The sequence below is a fragment of the Anabas testudineus genome, chromosome 8 (genome assembly GCF_900324465.2).
Source record: "Anabas testudineus chromosome 8, fAnaTes1.2, whole genome shotgun sequence".
NCBI lineage: Eukaryota > Metazoa > Chordata > Actinopteri > Anabantiformes > Anabantidae > Anabas > Anabas testudineus.
Window position 1 is genome coordinate 8,598,075 of NC_046617.1, and position 23,487 is coordinate 8,621,561.

A 23,487-nucleotide genomic window follows, 5' to 3' on the forward strand; every position below is an offset into this window, starting at 1 on the left:
CCATTTAATAGCAGCCTCCTGAGCGCGTTCCCGACACTTTGAAGAGAAAGAAAGGGGGGGGGGGGGGGGGGAAGCAATGTGGGAGGAAAGGAAGGGAGGGGAGACAATAACAACAGGGCAACTTTTGTATTTTTAGGCGCAGCATTAACCCAGTTCGGACTGTGGTGTCTGGGACAACACAGTGCAGCAGGTACAGGGAAATAATCTCATCTAACAGTGTTCAGGAAGTCTGGTGGAACTGATTTCTTATTGCTCCAAGCAGGAGCAATAAGATACAAAAGACTTTCACATCACAACTTATGTGAAAGTCATTTGTTAATGGTCTGAATTTGGATCAGTGCAACAATGGGAAAACACGAGACTCTCTGCTCTGAAACTGTTCTTGTCCTCTAACTACTTTTGTAAACACACATGGAGTATGGAGATGAAGTCGTATCCCATGTCAGTGTCTGTCTGAAATACAGTTTATGAAGTAAATCAAAAGACCACTTCAAATTGGAAACAATGTGGTGTCTCCATCTATTAACTATGGGGAAACATTAGCATCACAGCAAGGGAGTTCGTGTTGGCTGCTTGTTTCTCCACATGACAGTGGTCTAGATAAAACTGGGAAAATAGCACTGATTAATGAAGCACACAGCAACTTTCAGAGCGGCGAACACATGCCTGGAAAAAAGACAGGGTGAAGCCCTGCTCGCCTTATCTGCCTTATGACAGACGCAGCCTCCCTTTCTCTATACTAGATGGCATAATGACTAACAGCTGGGGTGGCTGACTGTTTTCAAACCCAAATGGGAACGGAGATGTACAGACGGTGTGTTATTATCTCCTCTCCTAGTGAAGTGAGCCTCGGTACCTGACCACCCACTCACCACCAGTGACTCACTCTCACTTTCCTCTACCCATTGGCCTGCTCTGCTACCTTATAGGATTATGTGACTCATCGGCGTGCCACTTAAAACTACCTATGGTGATAAAGGGCACACAGCATTTTAGTAGGTATTCTAGTAGCAACAGAAATAGTCTTAATGCATCCTCAGAGGAAGAACACAGTTAATGGATGAAAAAAAAAAAGATGGTTGAGTTGGAGGAAAAAATCCAACAAATGAGATGCTCACGTTGTTTGTGAATACATTTTCCCTCATTGTGGACTTGCTCATCTAAAACGTTCAAGATAAAGACTGGAGGTGTACTTTACCTAACTGCAGAAACCCCAACTGAGGGTCAGGTTAATAAGCCTATAGATACAATAGAACATAAAACCTATAGCAAGGTTCTCTTACTGATAATCTGCATAACCATTACACTTATTTAAAAAGACCTGCCAAAGGGTAAAGGGTTCTTCCAGTTACAGCGATTATGACAAGGTCCCACTTACCCTAATAAAGTGAAACACTTTAAGCAGGTCGTTGCTGTTGCACCAGTTGTAAGGAATTTTAAATTATCCAGCAAAGCTTATTGTCAAATTCCCTGAAACAGAACCCACTGACCTACTAAACCCAATAGAGGTTTGAAGATAAAGAAAGGAATACAAATGTGTGATATCATGGCTACTCGTTTTTACTTCTCAAAGTTAGCAGTCAGTTAAATGTACATTATCAAAAAAGGCCCAACCCTTTCACTTCTCAAATCTCCAGATAAAAAAAAAAAAAAAAAAAAAAAAAGACAAACCAGGACATTATAAAGCTGCACATTTTGTACCAGATACAATAAAATACACAATGCTACATTAAGTGGTTAAAAATACAAAGGGGAAAAAGTATATTGATTTTTTTAAAACATCTTTAAAGAATATACAATGTTATTTTTTTTCTTAACTAGCCAAGGATTTTAGTAGAAAGTGCATTCTATATAACAAAGAAAGGAGGAGGAGAATCATTCAGCAAACTGACAGATCGAACAGGACATGACAGAAAATGGGGGGGGGGGGGGGATAACATGACAGAATAATGTTTTTCAGATGTCGCTTGGAGTGGCTAGTGTAAAGTCGCCAAAGCAGAAGGAACATCACTATTACTTTAGGGACAGGTCCATATTGGAGCAAAAGTGTACATCTTTTCAAAATAAACCATTTGAAAAAGTTTGAAATGTTCATATGCTGTGGTCCCTTCCACACTACCCACCTCCACTGGGGATTCTCCTCCTTTCTTTGCCTAAAAACATCCACTCAAAGTAATCACCTCCACCCTCTTCCATGCAGCCACAACTGCACTCCGTTCCACAATGCATTGTCAGTCCCTCTCTTCCCTGCGCCTCACCCACGCAGCAGTAAAGTGCAGAGAATACACACAAATGAAAAGGCAAAAAGAAAAAGAAACAAAAAAAAAAAGACAAAGATCCATACTGCAAAATGCCAAAGCACAGCAGTAAACCCAAGGGGACAGGGTGATAAGCAATTAATGCATGGGTATTAAGACCCACAGAAATGGCAAGATAATTGCAGGTCTCATCAAAATAAGGACGTCCTAAACTACTGAGCTTAACCACTTCAGGCTGAATACCGCCGAGCAGAGCGGTAGAAAGAGGATCATGTTAAATTTACTGCTATTGTTCATCTTAGCTATTCCCAAATACACATATAATGGGACAAACTGTGTAAAAGCAGCTTTTGATACAAGAGCACTGGGGACGACCAGACAGACTGGCAGAGACTGACGCACGCACACAGACGCACACACATACACGCGCAAAGCTCATCGTTACTCCTGAACCACTGTCAGACTGGGTAAAGGGGTAAAACCAAGCAACCCAAATTCACCACCAATACTTTCCAACCATTTCTGCTTCTATTAAACAACATTCACACCATCAGCTTTTACAGAAATAAATGTAATGTCTGGTGCTGACTTGATCACATGTATTCTTATCTATGCAACAATTCCAAGTACTAGAAGGTGTATAACCACTGCCTTTTATCCTGACATTTCCTATTTCAGGTGCTAATACCAGTATATCTAAAGTACAGAACCATTCATTAGCTTAAAACTGAACAAAATATTAGAGAACTTAAAAAACAAACAAACAAACACGAATGACTCGTCAGCCATCATTCTGCGTAGGCAACATTCAACAGGTTTAGACACACATTTGCCTGTGTGGATCATGGTATGTCAGTATGATGAAAGTCAAAAACAAACCCTTACATTACATCAATGCCCCAGACCAAACCGTGGAATATAGGCTGAGAGGAATATGCATAATTGTTTGTTAAGAACTGTGATGAAAAAGGTCCCAGGTGTGTATACTGTGTGTCAAATGACCTTTAACATAGTAACCCGTATCATTTCAACAGCAGCGAAGGGAGGTGGGGTAAATCCTGACGGGGCCATGTGTATGGCCCCTCACAGTGGCAGTATTTGACAGTCATCTAAAAGTTTCTTTTGACCAACAGTACTGAAAGCTGAGGTTGCACTGATCACAGTAAGTAAATCAGTGACCATGTGGTCTTTGTCTTCTGTGTGTGCTTGAGTGAGTGTAAGGGTATGCATGTCTAGGGCATATCCTGCATAATTTGAGTTTCTTGACCACAAAATATCTAGTCAAAAATTCAAATCCACTGTAGAAAAGCCAGACTGGCATACATGACACAATACACTGTTTTTTGTAATATTACATTTCTGAAAATCAAAAGGAAAAGCAAAATTAAGAAATATCTTATGTACTGGAATGGAAAGCACCATTTAACCATGATATGAATCTCAGACTATGTCTAGATTCAACAAATCATTTACAAAACCTTTTTTATTTACAAAAAATTCTGCCCCCTTCTTACTGTCACTTATGGCATTGTGTCTTGCACTACTGCTGTTGCCTCTCTGAGAAAAAAACCTCAGCCTTAGGACAGCGAAAGGCTCAGGTGGAACCACAACATTCATTACACATTTCTGCAGGGCCTGGTTCTGCAGTACAACTTGGACAGGTTGAGTATTGCTTCTGGGAGGACCTGCACTGAAACCACACGTCCTGACCAATGTGCAACCATGAGTCAACTTGAGAAAAGTTTAATGACACTGATCTTTGATGATCCATGAAGCCCAGGTAATACATATGTTGACTTCCATCAGCAGCTTTTGATGAAAAGGAGATACTTTACACCCATCAATGTACAGGTCGCACAGAAATCATAGTGAAGATTCCTAATAAAAGTTCATGAACAAAAATTCTAGGAGGTTGCAAAATCTTTGTCAGTTGACCAGGTTTTTAAGTAAGAGTCTTACTTAAATAATGTGTGTGCTGAGGATGTATCAGTTTGAACATTTCCACACATGCACAGGTGTGTGTCTGTTTAGCTTGACTTAATTAAATCTATTTGAAAGGAGCACCCTTGTATTAGGGATCTTGCAACGGAAGGACTGAGGCAGGAGTATGAGAAGAGGAGGAACAAGGCGCCATTTGGTGTGGGCCTGCAGAGCTGGAGCACAGTTCAGTGGTGCTGTGGGGCTCCTGGACCCTTGTCAGAGGGGGGCATGTGGTGCAGGTAGCTACTGTCCTCATGCCCACAGTGGTTTAGGGGCTCACTTTTGAAAAGCGCAGGGGGAGGGGGCAGGTGGGAGACTGGGGGTACAGCCAGGTGGTGGTGAGGATGAGGTGGGGCATGTTGGGGTGTGTTCGGAAGGTGCTGCTGGGTTGTTGGGGGGTGTGGATGATGGTGAGAGGTGGTTGAATGGAGTTGTACATGGGAGAATGTTTGTCCCACAGGGCCACGTGAAGCCATGGGCCCTCCTGTCGGGCTGAGGCCCAAGGAAGCAGAGGAGGTGGTTGGTGTGGCAGCTGAGGGACCAGGGCCAGAGGTCGAGGAAGATGAGAAGGTGTTGGCAAAAATGCGGACAGGCACAGGTGGGCCGCTGGTTTGCAGAACCACAGGGCTGGTGACCCGGAAACACTTCTCTTTGTGTGCTTTGAGCATGTTAGAGAAGCGGAATCGCTGGCCACACACCTCGCAGGGATAGGGCTTCTCCCCTGTGTGGGTGCGGCGGTGGCGCTTCATGTTGGGCCGGCTGGTGAAGCTTTTCCCACAGATCTCACAAATGAAAGGCTTCTCTCCTGCACAGATTCAGAAATGTGTGAAGGAGTTAGACACTTAGTTAAAATGATAGTAGCTAAGCAAAAGAAACAATATGTTGCCAGTCAAATCTCGTGCTGCCAAATGTGATTGTGGAAAAAAAATTAACTTATTGAAGCACTTGAAATAACATTAATTTCCCTAAATTTCTAACCATTTCTATCTTCAAAGAGAACAGCAGTTGTCTTTTAAAAACGCTTATAAGTTGCCATTTTGAATTAAGGTTCTTTACCCACCCACTCCGCAGGAAGCTCATACCATTTACACTTTGAGGCGAGATGTGAAACTGAACAACAGCAGCTCCGTTGGAATGCCGCTCTCATTAACCTCACTCCATGGAGCCACTGAATGTGCCTGCTACCACCCACACAGCCATCTAATAGTAGGCTGTTGAAGGGCTCTCTAAAATGCCTTTTTCTGGCATGTTCTGTGTGAAGCTCCTCCAAACCGACTGAATATCAAAAGGTGACAGCTATTGTGCTAGGTGTCTGTACTATTATACTCACTTGCAGGAAAAAGTTGTGTGCAGTGACCTAAACTTTGGGTATTTTAACATGTTTGCTGCCTATTACAGGGCATGACTGGGTGTGTCTCATCCTGCAGAAGGCTAACGGCAGGCAGGAGAGCATAGTGTAATTACACATCACAAATAGAACAGCGAGGGCCAACACAGAGCAGTGTGTCCACCCACAGCAGGCATGGCTGGAGTCTTCACTGCTCAGTTTGGTCTTAGAAATAGCAATGCAGCAGGGATAGAAAATCAGAGGGATGCAATACAGCATGTGTCTGGGTAGTCATTATAAGCCACAATATATGCAAGGCTTTTCTTTGATGTATAGCATCCCTCTCATTACAACAACTGGGTGAGGTCTCCTTCCTCTTACCACTATAATGTTAATCTTGGCACCACCCCATGTCTTTTCTTTTTTAAGGAGTGCATGGAGACTGGCTGGCTGACTGACCAAGCCTAGGAACATGGTTGTATATCAAGGTTTCTTCAAACATTTCAGAATTGCACACTATTACTGTACTCAGACTTGTAGACAGACAATAAAAACAATATATCTGACATCAACTGGGGGGGAAAAAAAAGTAGTTTTTAGAACTTTAGTATAAAAACACTTTTCATACTCATGTTTCTATTTCAGCAAAGCAGACTGATATTTTTTTAAAATACTGCTTTGTATGAAACCTTTGTATGCAAAGCAATAACACCAGAGCCCTCTTGTTTTTCACTGTTTTACAACAGTGACTTTTCAATGAATTTGTCAATATCTATGGGGAAATTGAAAATGCAAGAAAGGACAGATTCCTGTCTCCAACAAGGTTTTGCCTTGTAATATACTATATGATATATATATAATGTATTAAATAGGGCTTTCCACTGTGTCTTCTGCCATTATGGGATCTAGTTGGAGCCTGTCTCTCCGAAGGCTACAGTGTACACCTTTTAAATAAATCTTGAATTTCTAGGCTATGTCTTATAGTGAATAACCTTCCTTTCTCAAGGTATGTTTATTACTCATCAGTTTCTAAAGAAAGCTATTTTTGTTTGGCTATTTTTAGTTTTACATTGTATTGTATTAAAGTTATATTTCCACTAGAAATGTCATATTCCCTATAGAGGACTCAAACTCAACTCATATTATTGGTTTACTGGGTATGAACTTATTTTAGGATGTTTTACCACGTGGGAGGGCATGCATGAGCAATTTAAGACCATCACTTGAATTTCTGGAAAAAACAGATAGCTGCAATGCCCTCAAGTTTAAGACTGATTAAGCAACAAATGGTAATTGTTTTGAAAGGTCTTCAAACAAATGTTATAGGTTAACATCATGTTTTTTGTGGCACTTCCAAACATGTTCTCCAGCAGTAGTGTCAAAGCTCACCAAGGTTATCCAGAAGATTCTCCGATTCAATGTTTGCTTACACATTATTATGACTAATAACACAGGTGAAGTTACATTTCTGGAAATGTGCAAACATCACAACCTGGAGCACATTTTAACTGTGTAGTTATGTGAGAAGTGAAAGAAGTGACAGCCAACAATCTTTTCTCACCTGTGTGTGTTTTCATGTGCTCGTCAAAATACTGTTTCATGTTGAAGTCTTTGCCACACCATTGGCACATGAACTGCTTGTGTCCGATGTGAATGCTCATGTGAGAGCGCAGCTGGTACTTGTATTGGAACCGCTCGTCACAGTTCTGCAGAAGAAATGACAGTTATTCAACATACTCATACTCATAGGTCAGTACACAGGCATGCACACAGTAAACAAGACACAATCAAATATGATGACAGCCAACCACCTTTTCTCACCTGTGTGCATTGGTACATCATATGCGTCATGTTGGTGAATATGACACACCAACATAATTATAGACACACAATGGACTAGAATCAGATTTCGCATGAATTCTAGCCGTGTTAAAACAGTTTTCTAAATCCCTTACCGTAGTGAAAGAAAGAGGTTTCTTATTTTTAAAGTCTGTTCACAGTATTTAACAAATTACTGCAGATTACTGGAGCAAGTGAATAAAAAGCAGTATTTGGGTTCATGCAACCAAACTAAGTTTTGCTTTTTTTCTTTGAGGCTTTCTTGGCCAGGTGTTTTCCAGAAGTGAGATATTTATAATGTCAGTGTCACCACCTGGCTAAATAAACGTTTCTGGAAAAAAAAAAAGTGGCAGTTTCCATATGACACTGTAGAGTAAAAGTTCCGAAAACACTGACCTATACACATAGCATACACCCTTAATAAGCATGTAATTACATGTTACAGTGAAACGGTTAATTAGGGCTGCTCCACCCATATACATATGTTGCCTGTGTAACGTCCATGCAAGTGGTTGAGCATTTAAAAGGGCCTCAGGTGGGCATGAACACCCCATCTGTGAACTTCCCTCTAAATTAATGAGTCAGAACATGGATAATATTATCTGCTGTTAAAAACTTAGACAAGCAGATGCAAGCTCACTGAGACTTTTGAATGTGACAAAATGTATCCATGAAAGAGGTGAAAACGAGCTCTAAAAGACTTAACTGTCAGCTCAACATTTACCTTAGGTTTCCAGTTACTTGATGAATGCTCTATGTGTGGTTTGCTAATATTTGACAGGGTTTGACTGAATGTCTCTGTATGAAGCAGATGACGTAACAGCAAACTGAATATTGAAAATGCAGGAGGATGGCCCCCTCTCTGAAAGACTTTGTGACCAACCCAATATAACTGACTATTTTTGGTTGGTCACAAACCACACGGCACAGAAGCTCCTCTGCTTAAACTAATGAGTGAATACAACCTTGAGGCTATTTTGTGACATACGGTTAAGTCAATGAATAATGGAATTATTATTATTAAGTTTTTAGGCATTTGGCCTCTGTACACCACAGTGAATTTGAAATGAAGCACTCAAGATGTGAGTGAAGCCAAGACCTCCAGCTTAAATTCAAGAGATTTGACAAAAAGGCAGCATAAACCATTGAGGAACACCAGCCATTTTCATACACACAACCTAATTGTTTGAGGGTCATCAATAATAGAATGAAACATAATTACAAACATAAGGACTGTCTGTAACATATTGCAAAAATCCTTTGCAGACAGCTTGATCTCTGGAACCCTTGTACATAACCAAATTGTCGGTTTCTTTCCTTGAGATGCTTTGCAAGGTCTACTGCAGCTCATTATTTACGAGCACCCAAAATGGGGTTGTGTGTGTAAAAATGGCTGTAATACCTAAATGGTTGGACACTTTTGTCAGGCCCCTTGAATTAAAGCTGAAAGTCTTGACTTCACTCACATATTGATGGTTTAATTTAATATCTGGTGGTGTACAGAGAACAAAACACAAAAAAATATATTTCCATTATTAATCTACCTGAATGTACACTCATTGAGTGGTAAGTCAAGCTCAAAATAAATATATTGCAAGGACAAGCACGAAAGGTGATAACATTTAGGTTTGTGTTAATGACAAACATCATTTCCACATACATAACATAACATTTTCAGTGAACCCCATGAATCTAGTCTCAACATTAAATTGGTTCCACCATATTTGTTTATGGTTCTTTTGTGTGGAAAGATTTCAATAATGTGTGACCGGGAAAAAAACAAAACACAAAAAGACTACAGATAACAACACTAGGAGAGAGAAGAGAACAACACTAAAGACAAAGACCATAGATTGATTATTTTTAAAGCAAGCAAGCAGCATGAACACATGCATACATCATCCCACTGACAAGTTGTACATTACACAACAGATATCTCTGTTTTGCCTGGACAGGATTTTAAGTGTATGTGTCAGGTGAGACAAGCGTGTTCTCTAGCTTTTGGAACAGGTCCAGCATAAACTATTTGGCCTGTGTAGTACTGGCTTTTATTTTGACAGATGAATTAAAATGAGAAAAATAAATAAATAAATAAATAAATGGATGCAGTTCACTATCACCTTTTTATGCCTGTTGTTAACAATCTGTCTCGAATGAGAACAAATCACATGTATCAAAATATGAGATTGCTGCTTGTGATAAGGGTGAATCTTACCTCACAACGGAAGGGTTTCTCTCCCGAATGCTGGAGAGAGTGAACCTTTAAAGACATGCTGCGTTTGAATGACTTCCCACATGTCTCACAGGTAAATGGCATGTCCTTGGTGTGAGCTGGGTGTGGGGGATGATGGATGGTAGAGAGAGAAGAAAACAGTAGTGAAACAAGTGCACACACTTGATCATATGTTTTATATGATCGTTTATTGTCAATCAATGATTTGGTGCCTCTCACCCCTACTATGGGATATTAACTAGGAATTAGAAATTGTGAAAGTTTGGTCCCACTTACCAACCATATGCTTACGGACATGAGCCATAGTGTAGAACTTCTTCTCACAAATTTCACATGAGAACTTCTTTTCGGCATAGCCATGCACAATCTTGATGTGCTCATGCAGTGACCACAGCTTCTTAAAAGACTTGTTGCAGGACACACACTGAATAATACAAAAAAAAGCATAAAAAACATGATTTAGTGACAAGATTAAGTGAATAGACACTAACGGCAAAACCTAATTAGATGATCCCCCTTTGCTATAATGCTATACTACAGCTCCCTCTGCTGGAACGAAACCTATATAGACATCATTCGCTGTGATATCTGTGGAAACCCGATGACAATAGAAAAAAATTAAGGTAAATGTGATTTTCCACAATGCGAATTTGGCTTCTTGTTGTGATTCCTGATTAAATTAAATAATCTCCAAGGCACAGTATTCACCCTGCTTGAATGTTTTCTTGTTTCTTGAATGTTTTCGTATATTAAATAGTTTTTAGACTGTTTAAAAGAAAGATACCTTCATTCCAAAGTATACTGTAGTTTTGCAATTAATAACTAGTTTCAAATATTTACTCCCAACACATGTACAATCCATTTTTGGCTTTGTCTGCTGTAGCAACAATTACAGATAAATGTCTGTGTACAAGTGTGTATCATCTTTTAAAATCTGGATATTAATAATTCAGAATAATCAATTCGTCCTTGCAAAACTTTGCACATTCTTAACTGGATTCAGGTTTAAACCCTGAACTTGCCACAACAGACAGAAAGACCTGTCTTTATATATTTTATTATATCTGGAGTTCTTATGCTGGAAAATAAATACAGTTCTTATGGTTTTGTGGTGGCAGTTATCTTGCAGACGGCAGTGCTTCCTCCCCCAACAAAAGAAAAGCCACCAATACAACAGTAAAGCATTTTATATGATCAAAAATTGTAACTGCAATTTCCAAAGATGATCAAATATCAAGATATCAAGAATAAATGCTCACTTAAAGATTTCAAATCTTTTGTGCATATTTTAAGAGGACAGAATATTTTTTAACAAAGGCTGACAATTATACTCGTTTTTATTTATTATTATTATTAAAGGTATTAATGTCACCAACCAACAAAATCTAGTAGCAGCAAAAGTTAAATTCAAGATATATCAGTGATTTGAGTGCACTGATTATAATACACTCAGGCTTCATGGGAGCACACATTACTGATAGTGACACATTGAAACATTACTTCTACATAAGAAAGCATTTCTTTTCAGCATTGCCTCCTGGGCAGAGAAGTGTATTAGCAGTGTTTCCATTGAGAAACGCTATTTGTCACCAAGATGTTAAGCTAATTTTGAGAGATTACTAATTAAGCTATCCAAAACATATGACTCTTGAGTATTAATATGCTTAAACACCACATTTGAGTTTCAGAGAGCTGAAGTTATATTGGGCCCACTTTTATAAGAAATCTGTTTTCAGTCTATTAAAACAATGCTTTAAATTTTCTAGCTTAAATATTACCAATAACTCAAATCTGAAACATATACTTCAATTATTATTTTAGGCAGTAGTTTGGCTGCAGACATTAAACATCATAAGGTCACAAATAAATCCACCCATAAATTAATTTTCATCTTGAGAGCATTACCATCAATTCTTTGAACTGACTGAACGACTATCCCCCTAAACATCTCAATAATGCCTTTACCGTATAACTAATGTAATGAAATTGAGAAAATCTATTTTAATAAAATATTTGATAAATATGAAAAATAATATAATTTAATAAAACAGTTATTGAAACGACTCCAGTTCTGAGGCTATTGAAGGGTTTAGATGCCTCAAAATTTTACATTGCATCCTAACTATACATGATATAAAAAATCTGATATCTGACTAGAATATAAATTTAATGTCCAGGTTTGTTGGAGACATTTGAATCAGACAGAATCAAATGTTGAATTGGAATTGTGTGCACAAAATCCCAAAATGCACAGTGATAAAGTAAACTGAAGTTCAGTGTTCAGTGATCCACAGACAGACAGATGTGCTCACTTTACCTCAAAGATCTACCAGGCTTTTAAGCTGCTTTAACACACACACAGGAATGCCTAACATAGCTGTTTGCTACTTTATACTTTTGTACAATGTGAGCTAAACATCCATCATAAACCATTACATGATGCCTGAATAAATTAATTAAATACATTGCACAAGCTGGAGACAATTACCATTACATGTTGACCCGTGCTGTTGCCCTGACAGAATAATTAGTAGACTAATCATAAAACCACTAAATATGCCACTGTGTGGCACACCTAAAATGTCCATTCTTACAATTAGGAGACACTCTGTTGCACTGTGATGGATGAAGGGGTCTTATATTGTTAATAAACTATGACTATAATGGTCTCAGTAATGTTTATGAATCTATCTCAAGATGTAAAAATGTATTAAAGCCTGTTCAGACTAAAGATTCAGTTCACCTATACTATAGTAGTTTTGTGGGTTTATTTGAGCTGCCAGGGGAGGAGAGACTGAGCATGAGTCAATAAATCAGCGCATTAATTAAGCCACCTGTACACACAGTCGACTTAATTCGTGCTCTTGATTTAGTAATCTGTACACACAGTTTAGTATTTTTTCCCCCCCAGAACACCTTCTGCTCTTTGTCTTACACTCATACTCACACTAAATTTCACAGGAACTATAACATATATGTTTTAAATGCTGACTGTAGTCTGTGTGTGGACAAAGATAATCCACCTGAACATCAGGATAAGGCATGAAAGCACCCAGTGAATCAAAATATAGGTTTTGTGCCACAGCACATTTGTGCAAAAGTTCTCTAAAGAATCTTAATGTATAACAATGTAGTAAGGGATGGAAATACACTTGCAAGAAAACCTAGAGGCCCGTTTTACCTGGATGTTCTTCTCACAGTCTGTCTGCTGGTGTAAGGCCAGCTCACTCTCCAGGACAAACTTTTTGCCACACTTGTCACAAATCTGCATTCGCCTGTGTGTGACATTCATGTGCTTCTCCAGGTACCAGCGCGTGTTGAACACCCGAGGGCACTTTTCACACGCAAGCATCTCCTTCTCTTCTGTCTCTGCTTTCCCTCCTGTCATCGTTGTCGTAGAAGTAGCGGACATTGGGGCTGACCTCGCTGATCTGCGCTTGCTCTTTGGAGGCTCCATGTGCTTCCGTCGCCCTCTGGTGGTCATTCCAGCACTAGTAGCGTTTAGAGCTGTTCTGAGGCTTTTCCTACGTGGCTGGCTGGGAGCCACTGTGCTACTACCAATCCGACGGGCTCTCTTTGACCTTGTTCTTCGACTCTCAACATCATCTTCTTCCTCGTCGTCTTCGTCCTCTTCCTCAGGGCTGTCCTCCTCTTCCTCATCCTCTTCCTCCTCCTCATCATCATCGTCATCATCGCTGCCAGCTCTCTCTGAGTCCTCTGCTGCAGTTCCACTTTTGTTGTCACCCTTGGATACATGAAGTGTCTGGTTGTTCAGGTTGACCTCGACAATTATCTGCTCACGCTTGAAACCCTCCTCTTCACCATCCTCATCCTCGCCCTCTTCTTCCTCATCTTCGTCATCATCCTCAGTTTCATCAGAGGTGCCATCATTGCTAGCCTGGGACCCCTGTGTTCCCACCTCCTGCCCAGCTCCACCCTCTCTGAAATACTGCTGATGCTGCTGTGGAGTCACATGTTGGGAGGGCAACTGACCAATGTTCTGATCTCCCATGGATGTCTTGGCTGCCATTTTATTGTCCACTAACACAGAATAAGGCTTGCCCCCAACCTCCCTCTTATAAAGCTTGCCTGTCAGGTCCACATCTGGGTTAGGGGAGTGAAAGTAAGACTGGGACACTTGCGCCCTCCGTCCTTGCTCCTGTGACATCCCGCCAAGGCTAGGGACGGAAACCTCTTCCTTGAGGCTTTGGCAGGATTTCATGAAGAGGGAGAGGGAATGGAAGGATGGAGTTGGTAGGAGTATAAGGAAATGAACAAGACTAACTGTTGTGATGCCTTGTTTGACTAACTTACTCTACACGGAGGGGCAGGGGATGCCACACCAATCCCCCACCCTCCTAAGGAGATAGGAAGGCGGGGATGAGGTGAAAGACAGTCAGCCTGATTCAAAGAGAGCATCCATGCTGTCCAAGATAGGAGATGCAATTGGAAAGACATACAATCTGGTCCAACTTTTGTTTCATGTACGAAAAAGCAAACTCAAATCTAAGACTCAGTTTCTTTGATGCTGAACATTTGAAGCTGAACCCCTCTCCAATTCTGGTGTATGCAAGTTCCTGATTCAGTTTATCTGAAGGCTGCTGTCTTGCAGGGTGCAATGGTCGTCAATTCACTGCAGATCAGGTAAAGATGAGCTTCATGCCAGACACTGGACTGTTATAAGGACTTCTGCGTCTTGTTTTAAGAGCCATTTACAATGCATTACCTAAGAGATATGACAGAAAAGAAAAAGGGAGATGCATAAATAAGATTAGAAGAGGTTCTCTTCCGCTCTCTAGTGTCACTACAGAATCTGTGAACTGAAACTACAGCCATATTGTCAAGTTTTTAAACACTGTGCACCACATTTGCCCACAAATGTTTCAGTGTTGTGTGTAGGAGTTGAAACCACAGCCTTCACAGATGAATGTGACTTGATTCAATTTCAAAAACGGAGTCTGAATATTTCCAAAACACAACTGTAACACATCACTATAAAACTATAAAATATAATGCAGCGATGTTTTTTGTTTTTGGTGGCACTTAAAAATGCATTCATTTAAGAGCTTTTTTTTTTTGCAACTAAGGGAATCAAACAGCACATTTCACAGCAGCTTAGTGCATAGAAAAGGTACTAAAAACTTTATATCTAAGATTCAGTGTAGGAAAACTTTGAAAAAGGTTGTTTAGTGGATCAGTGTACACTGTACGTCACCTGTAATCTGAATGATGAATCCTAAATAATAATAAATAATTGCTCCAATTAAAAACTGCTCTCACTTGTAGTTGTGCTTCAGTGCCAGTGAAAGATATGTTACATTTACTGAAAGTAATACTGAATACTTTCCAGAAAAACTACTTAAAAGCAAAGCACAGATTAAACACAAGATTGTCTTTACTTTTAAACATCACATTCCACTGTGTGCACACCTCCCATTGACTGTTAGATAGCATAGTGTAACCACAGCTTAGGAGCTTGTATTGCAAATACAACCACAGGAAACTGTATTTCAGCCTTTCAATGAAGCCAAAGCAATGCACAGTTTGTCACCTACATTAACACCACTGTGTTGACACATGCTGCATTGAAACTATTCTGTTTTTTGACGTCTTGATTTAAGGTGAAACTTTCTTGACCTTTGCATACATCTATGCTAGGGTGTACCCGGCTGACAGTTGATTGACTTAAAAAAAACCCTACACCCTAAACACTGTAATGAGTATGCACCAGGGCTGTTTGTTCACTAGAAAACCTCCCTGAGCAAGTAACAGAAAAACACATTTCCTTTCTTGGAGACGGCAAACATCCTCTCCTCTGTGTTTTTGCAAACGCCTTACAGTTTCTTTTAACAAATGATGCTCTACCATCTAAAAAGAAAAGATAAACAGAGGGACTTTCAACAGCTTCCACCTGACCTATGATTGCTACTTTGTTTGAATCTTTAATTTACAGTTATAATTAGCATGAGGAGTTTGTGAGGATGCCAGAAAAAGGAGCAAGACTGCATGCAAAGGAGGGGAATCATGTGTGACATTAACACTGTGAACAACTGATCAGAAATATTTTATAAATATATTATCACAACTAATTCTCTTTGGTTCAACCACAACAAACCTCACCTAAAAGGTGTTGTTTCCAGTTGTGATCTTCTACTTTAACCACAGCCCTTACTACTACTTTATTGCTGTTTATTAATATTTAATTTTGAAAATAATGCAATAGCCTGTCACAAAATCACAGGAATTCAGAGGAGAGATCTACTTTTAAAAGCTGGAAGGTATGTTTTCAGCTGATTTTCAACTATGTTCATTAAATATTTTTAAGCTGTATCTCATTACTAAAACTGTTTTTGTCAAATGTATTCTTTGTTCATACAATCTGCTTTAATAAACATTAAACCTATTTTTTCCCTCTTTCTCTTGTTACTTCAACTCCGTAGATGGAAATAAAAAGCAAGAAAGAGTAAGGACAGATAAAGGCAGATATAAATGCAAATGAATTACATTTGCAAAGTTTTTATTAAAGCCAAACATACATCAATCTAGTCTGACTGTTGACAGAACAAGTGTAAACCATTTATGCAGAATTTGACAATCCACACATACAAGACACACCTGTCTTCCTGTGCATGCTGACTGTGATCCTTTCTGAGAATTGGACAGCAGCTCTGAGAGCATTAAGACCACAGGGGGAGGGTGAGGTCTGCACTAACAGACAAACTCACATGGCTGACTTTGACACAAAGCCTAATTATCATCTGGATGACAAAGGAATATAAAATGCATGAGAAACCGCAGCCTGAACCTGACTTGACATGCAACGAGCTGGTTGCCTTTTCGTTTAAAACAAAAGTACAGTTAAAATAAATGTTTGTGTTTAAACATATGTCTTTCAGAATATATTTAACATTCACAATATAAAACTGATACAAGGTTCTCAATTGATTGCAGAAAACTATCAAAAAACCAAACAACCATAAAATGTGGTTATGTAACAGAGTAAAAATTTCCCCTGCTTATCATTATCAATGATGAGTCATTTCAGAGTTTCACTCACTGTGAAATTATTCAGCCCTTTGATGTGGGAATGAAGTAAAGCGCACACTTCTCAATATCACTTGTTTGATTGGGAGATGAAAACTATTGGAATGATGATCACCTGTAACTGCCTTTTTAGTTGGTACACCTTTCAAAGATGATTTCTGCTCCCTGACGCAAACAAAGTGAAAAAATGCATCTCTTATTCAGTCCATTTCAAAGTAAAGCCTTGCTAACGCTCAGCAAAACCTGCCTAGGAATCAAAACTTAATCAACAATATGCAATTTAGAGTGTTCCCTAAACCATGCTGCATAGACATGATGAGAAACCAAAACTAAGTAAGCCACAAAGCCAGCCATATACCGGATAGATGCTACTGTGGCTTAAGATTTGAATGACACAGGATGGGAACGTTACTGCAAAGGCACACTTTAAAACCAACTGATCTAAATGGTGTAGCTCTAAAGTGTTCACAAGTGTTTAGCTAAATTGTGACAGTAAAGCAGATGAGACCTATGAGCAGCAGTCAAAATGTGTCACGTTTACATCTAATTATGCAGCAGTGCTACTCAAATCCACACTCTTTCTGAAGTCTAGACTTTAATGAGCTTTCCCTTTCGCAGCTTGTAGCGGACTGTGTGAGGGTTCAAATTCCTTACTCTGTCCAAACTCATAAGACCTTAACCAGCTCACAGTGTGGTGCACTGCAGGGGTGCTCCATGCCTCTGTAGGCATTTGGCCCTCAAGCCCATAATCGGGTCATAGAGCAATACCTAGTGTTTTTGTCTGGTATAAATCATCTGGGGTATCAAAGAAAAGTGGGAAAGTATCATCTAGGCTAAACTACAGTTCTCATTATCACACACAAAGAGTCACAATCAAAATCAAACCTGACAGGAGACAGAGTCAGCTGACGTTTACTACTTGGACATCTCTTTTCTAAATAGGGGAAGATAGCAAGGAACCATTCAACGTGTTTAAAATGTGATCTCAATCTTAGAAAAATACTGAACCATTACGAACAATTCAAAACTTTCATGGTCCAACAAGTCTACTATTTCTGCCTAACGAGGGTTACAGAGTGCGAACCCAATAATACACAACATTTTAGGAAGTATGACGAGATATGATGAAACACCTACTTTCTGGTTTTATTGCCCTACATCTTGCAGAAAGCAGCCTTTACAGTTACAAGACTTGGATTAGACACGGTCAAAACGAAAAGGCAACTTTGAACACCAAACAGCAGTAACAGCGCAGGCCTGGCCAACTTAGGCTACTTAGCGAGCTAGCCATTCTCCATAGGTACTAACCTGCACACACATGACAAGCTAGCTTGGCTACATTAGCTCAAGGTGCAGCAATTGGGTATTTTAGTGCAGTTGAGCTCCCTCGGCATGAAAAACAAACACATTATCTTGCACAAGCAACAGCGTCCAAACGCTAGTGTTTGTTGACATGCATGAGCTCACAACAGATAGAAGGCTTTCACTTTTTTTAAACCCAAACCGCCCTGATTTTGGCTAACGTTAGTTAGCTTCCAGCTAGCATTAACGTCAGATATTTACCATTAACGTTACTGTCTCTTTTCGATACTGCACTGTAATGAGAGAGTGTGACAGTCGTCAGACGGACACGAAGCGAGGCGAAAAGCCGATGTCACGCTTTGTGGTCCGTTTGTGTCGCTCGTAGTGCAGCATAAAAAGCGGCGCTCTCCTAACAAAACCCAGGCGGCTGTCTCGCTCCTGACAAACCCACTCAACTCGACACTGTCACAAAGTCACTGCTAGCTCGGCTCGCGGGCTGCTCTCACCGTAGCTTCGGCCACCGGCTCCCGGTTGACCCGAGCTCGCTTTTCCCCAGCTGCTGCCACGCTTGTCACGCACGCCAAGTCCATAAAGTAAAGTTATATGGGCACATTTGGCCGTCGCTTTGCGGGCTTACCTCCGAGGAGCGACCTCCCTCCCTCTCGCGTTCGTGCAATCAGAGTTGCACAGATTCGGGGTTGCACGCGCACTTGTATCGCTCGCCCTCCCTCCGCATTTTGCGGATGTGCATGTAGAAGAGGGCAGCGCCACTGGGTTTGTTTGTCTTTTTTTTTTTGTGCAAAAAATGCTGGAGCTTATTTGTCGGGGTGCGTTAGGGGACTATGCGGAGATACCTGCGCACCGGCGTCCTCAGCCTCGCTACGTGGCCCGGACAAGATCTCGCGCGTACCACCGCCGTCCCGCGCTCATCCCAGGCATCCAGGCCGCTGTCTGGGCAGGCGCGCGCGGCGGCGTGTCTGGGTCTCCCGTTCAGAGCAGACAGGGCACGGTGCGCGCACCCGCTGAGCTGAGCACCCTGAGGTACCCTCCATCACCCCCCGAAGAAACATCCCCAAACTGGAATTATAGCTTTTTTCCACCAAGTCCCACTCTTTCACTGGTTTAAACTTACTGGGCGCAGAATAGACCACAATCCACAAAGTCCACGTTTGCGCAGAAAAGGGTCCATGCTTAGTCTCAGCTTGGCTGCCATTTTCAAAAATGTGACAGCCCCAGGATGAGGCCATTTGATTTACAGCTGATTTACAGTGGCGGTGGGAGTCAAAGTGCAATAATATTCAAATTTCAATATAAAGTGCAGTATCTGCCTAAAAATACCCTGCCACTTCAAATGTTCAACTCAAGTTGAAGCACTAAGTACATGCTCTAAATATACTTAAAGTACTCTATTAAGAAAACTATTTTTTTTTAGACAGTATTGAGTTTGATGTGCATCATTAACACTAATGTTAAACTCAAGGCCATATTTGTTCAATGAATTCTCAAATGATGGAAATTATTGAAGAATATGAGCCAAACATCTATTCACTTCATTAGTACTTCAGTAAATGTTCTTAGCCAACTTACCACAGTTTAAACTGTAATGGTCCTTCCTCCTGTTGCTCCAGTTTAGACTGTGTCACAATCTGGTTTTAATATTTTTAACAGTTTTTAATAGTGCTTAGTTGTTAGTTTTGAAGTTCTTTGCTCAAAAGCAAATTTTCTGTGACAAATAATTGACACATAAAACATTAGGCAATGTGATACTAGAATATAGAATAAAGTTCATTATCAATAAGCTACATCTAATGTTTTTTTTTTTTTTACCTTGGCATTTTATATTAATCATCTATCTAATAATAACTGATTCAGCTCTCAAGCCCTGATACATGAACCTGCGACATACATATAAAGATCACAGTAACAACATTTCTTTCAAACCAGACATTCTTAAAAAAAATAATTCAAAACTTTCAAAAGTAATGATCCATCCGTTTTTGGAACATCATAATGGAGCAATTATGGTCTTTAGCTTAAAGATGGAACAGCATACATTTGAAATGTCTACTGTATTTTTATCAGGATTCAGTGAAGCACCCTCCTGTGGTGAAAATCATCACTGCACTGGACAGAATATGCTTGGCAATCACATGGTCTTAAACAACAGGTGTGATTACTGGGAGGTAGAAATACAATTTTATTGAGTTGAGCCATTTCTGAAATACAGGGCCTTCCATTTTCTCCACAAAAACTAAAGACACAGCGACATCTGTGATGAAATAAAGGAGCATCCTCGACAGGCACAGTTGTCAGAGGTGGCAATTATTCATTAATTTTATTTCTAGAAAGCAAATATGTTGAGAATTTTTACTTCTAACAAGTCAGAACATGCAGAAACTTTAGAGCAATTTTGTTCGTAAGACTCAATAAGAAGTCAATTATGTGAAGTCTGAGTACGAAGTACAGCTTGTTTTTACAGATTTTAATATATGTTGTTACAATTTCATGAAAGTTTCCAACATGACACAGAGTGCTATCATTCAAAACTCCTTGGAACTTGAATCTTACTTTTTTAAGGAATCACAAACAAACTCCCTTGATGTAAAGAGAAAAAAAAAAAAAATCACTGTTGCTTTCCACACATGCTGTGCTCTGAAACAATGCAGTATAGGCAAATGCTTAATTTACTACATTGCCAATTCTTTTCCAAAAAAGAACTATATATATGTAGCAATTACCACAGATGGCGGGATTAACCCCTCCACTTCTGTACACATGGGTGGACATCATAAATGTATGAGAAATGTTTTTTTTCTCTAAAACTCTCACTGTCTCCCACCATGCTGCTATCAGCAGAGCCTGGCCCCGAGCTGGTAAGAGAAAGAGTGGGAGGAATGTGTGTGAAGTTAGAGTCTTTTATTGAATCCTCCAAACAACCCTTCCATGGCCCATGTAACAGCTGGTGACAGCAAGCATAGGGTGGACGCAGGGTGAAGTGCTATCACTGGGGCAATTGGAGCAATGTGCCCTGTCCTGAGGGCAGGTAAGTGACGTTGCGTGAACGGGAGAGTTGGAAAGCGATGTCTTCAGCTGCCTCTAGCTTACGTAGCTCTACCAAACCATCACCAGCCTCCATTAGGGAGTTGGCAATGAGCAAGGCAGCCTGAGAGTCTCCCTCTGCTGAGATAATGGCAGCCTGCTTTTGTTGCTCTGCCTAAAAAAAAAAAAAAAAACCCAAACAAACAAAAACAAAAAAAAAACAGGAAGATTACTGTAACACGAAGTTTTAAATGCACACGCAATGCAGCAATGACCTGTATGTAAAAACTAATACCTTTTCTACAACGAAACGGGCCCTTTCAGCTTCCTGCTGTGCCACCTGTTTCATCTCAACCGCCTCTGTGAATTCCTTCCCAAAGGTCAAATGTGTCTGTAACGCAAACAAATGTTTCTCCGTGTTAAAATCCATACAAAAACATTGAAATAGCTGCAAAAATCTATCAGCAACTTCATACCAGTGAAACGTCATCCAAGATGAGGCCAAAGGTGGATGCCCTCTCTGTAAGGTCTTCACTGACCTGCCGAGACACAAGCTCTCTCTGGGTGATGAGCTCACCAGCATCAAACCGAGCCTATGATTAAAAAGACACAGCATAAGTTCATACACACACACACACACACACACACACACACACACACACACACACACACATATATATATATATACAAACAAATTTAACAAAAGTCAACCATTCATCTGTTTTGTTTCCTCTTTTTAACTAATACTCACAACTACTGCCTTCAAGACCTCTGTGGTGATAGATGGCAGCACCCTCTCATCATAGTCCTCACCAATACTGGTGAAGATGCGTGGTAGCTGGTTTGTCACCGGCCGGAAGAGGATACGCAATGTGATGTTTACATTCTGCAGATCTGTAGGTGCACGATTAAAGCATAACTCATGCAGTCATGAAGAGGTTTTTCATGAAATTCTCCTATGAACTATATAACTTTGATTTCTTTGTCAGAGTTGCAGAAAAATAATTTAGACATATATAGCATTTAAGAATCTGAATATTATACTTGTCTGCTTGTATATTTCTTTTGTCTTAAAAACATAAACAGAACCTGAATGTATCCTCAAAAAAAATCAGAAGTTAGCAGAGCAAGCTGGTTGTTTACTGATGTACCTTTGCTGCCTGTGATGACAGGCACATTGCGAGGACGGGAGCGGCAATCAAAGATGATGGGTTTCTGAACCCAGGGAATGAGGAAATGGGTTCCTTCACCGACAACTTCATCTTGAACTCCCCTGAACCTGTCAAATATCACAGCCTGGTGCCCTGCATCAACTGTGGAAAAAAGCATAGTTAGTCTAGTCATTCTTTAGTCTGACCTGTTCACCTGGACACATTCAGCCTGTCTGTTAGACCTACAGGATATCTAATGTTGTATGGGGAATAACACAGAATGTGCACAATCAGGATTGTGCACATTCAGCAACAATTTAAATTTATGGTAATATAAAAGATAATCTGAAATATTTATTTGAAATAAATGTCCTGTTTGAAGTTGCAAAAAAATGCCAATTTTTCTTTTGATCAACTAGTCAATCATCCAAACATCAAAGATAGTAAAGAAGCAAAGTAATTGCCTCTTGCATTATATAGTAATTGTTTCAGCTCTTTGTTCTGTTAGGTTTTCAACTGACGACCACTCACCATTGAAAAGGGCAGAGTTTACAACACCTCCACCGATTGCGAGGGCCAACCCCAACTTCCCAATAGACTCAAATAGCTTGGCCATGACAGCAACCTACAGGGAAAGAAAAGATTGCAAGAGGTCGAAATCGTCAACGTTACTTCTAGCTAGTCTAGTGTTTGTGACAGTCTTTGGAAAGTCGGGTTAATTCCCTTCGTTCAGACAGCACTTTGCTTATGGCCTTAAGCTGAGTGATGCCAAGGCTGTTAGCTTACTAGCTTGTATTAGCTTACCAGCTAGATGTGAGCAGACACAAATGGATGGATAATGTAACTAAACGGAGCTGTGTATCTTCTAGTTTACAGCATGTAGAGGATTGCATATCTAACTTTTAAGATGCGTTAAATGGGTGTTAAAGCTTTTGCAAACCAAGTCTAAACAGCACGCCGAGTGTCTGTACGCATGTTATCTCCCGCAGGTGGACTTACAAAGTACTTAGTCGTGTCTGACTCAACACTCGTGTATAGCAAACGTTATTACAACGAATACAACTCCAGCTCGCTGCGTAGTGCTACCATACAAACATTCAGCTATAAAATGATGTATTTTAATGACATGAACACAACGTAGAGCATAACTCACCTCAGTTTCACGCAAATGGCTATGACCTCCACCGGACACGACGTACTGCACATGAAACATTTGCTCCACTGCGCCTGCGCATTGGATGAAGCAACGTGGCCTCTGATTGGCCAAAAGATTGACAACTTCTTCTTCTACGACTAGGTGACTGTGACATTCAA

General features: G+C 40.2%; 2 protein-coding genes across 5 annotated transcripts; both read right to left on the bottom strand.

Moving 5' to 3' along the window:
• Positions 1-2,767: 2,767 nt before the first annotated feature.
• On the bottom strand, positions 2,768-18,910 carry znf652 (zinc finger protein 652). Of its 4 annotated transcripts, none has more exons than XM_026358642.1 (6): positions 18,838-18,910; positions 12,819-14,363; positions 9,914-10,061; positions 9,620-9,735; positions 7,127-7,271; positions 2,768-5,043 (listed from the first exon to the last, which is right to left on the bottom strand). In XM_026358642.1, the coding sequence occupies exons 2-6, from the start codon at positions 13,857-13,859 to the stop codon at positions 4,424-4,426; spliced, it is 2,070 nt and encodes a 689-aa protein (XP_026214427.1). In that variant the 5' UTR covers positions 13,860-14,363; positions 18,838-18,910; the 3' UTR covers positions 2,768-4,423. The 4 variants fall into 4 exon arrangements, with proteins under 4 accessions (XP_026214427.1, XP_026214419.1, XP_026214411.1 ...); XM_026358634.1 differs by lacking the exon at positions 18,838-18,910 and adding an exon at positions 18,621-18,746; XM_026358626.1 differs by lacking the exon at positions 18,838-18,910 and adding an exon at positions 18,490-18,607.
• Positions 18,911-20,156: 1,246 nt separating this feature from the next.
• phb (prohibitin) lies at positions 20,157-23,407 on the bottom strand. Its single transcript, XM_026362495.1, has 7 exons — positions 23,327-23,407; positions 22,705-22,798; positions 22,174-22,335; positions 21,774-21,916; positions 21,499-21,615; positions 21,318-21,413; positions 20,157-21,197 (listed from the first exon to the last, which is right to left on the bottom strand). Exons 1-7 carry the CDS (start codon positions 23,384-23,386, stop codon positions 20,985-20,987), a joined length of 885 nt encoding a protein of 294 aa, XP_026218280.1. The 5' UTR covers positions 23,387-23,407; the 3' UTR covers positions 20,157-20,984.
• Positions 23,408-23,487: the final 80 nt, after the last annotated feature.

Excerpts from the sequence above, each read along its gene's own strand:
- phb (XM_026362495.1), bottom strand. The coding sequence starts at position 23,386 with ATGTTTCATGTGCAGTACGTCGTGTCCGGTGGAGGTCATAGCCATTTG. Across the intron at positions 22,799-23,326 it reads GCCATTTGCGTGAAACTGAG|GTTGCTGTCATGGCCAAGCT; the intron begins GTGAGTTATGCT and ends CTTTCCCTGTAG. Across the intron at positions 21,198-21,317 it reads CCCGTTTCGTTGTAGAAAAG|GCAGAGCAACAAAAGCAGGC; the intron begins GTATTAGTTTTT and ends TTTTTTTTTTAG.
- znf652 (XM_026358642.1), bottom strand. The coding sequence starts at position 13,859 with ATGAAATCCTGCCAAAGCCTCAAGGAAGAGGTTTCCGTCCCTAGCCTT. Across the intron at positions 10,062-12,818 it reads ACTGTGAGAAGAACATCCAG|TGTGTGTCCTGCAACAAGTC; the intron begins GTAAAACGGGCC and ends TGTATTATTCAG. Across the intron at positions 7,272-9,619 it reads AGAAACCCTTCCGTTGTGAG|AACTGTGACGAGCGGTTCCA; the intron begins GTAAGATTCACC and ends TTTCTTCTGCAG.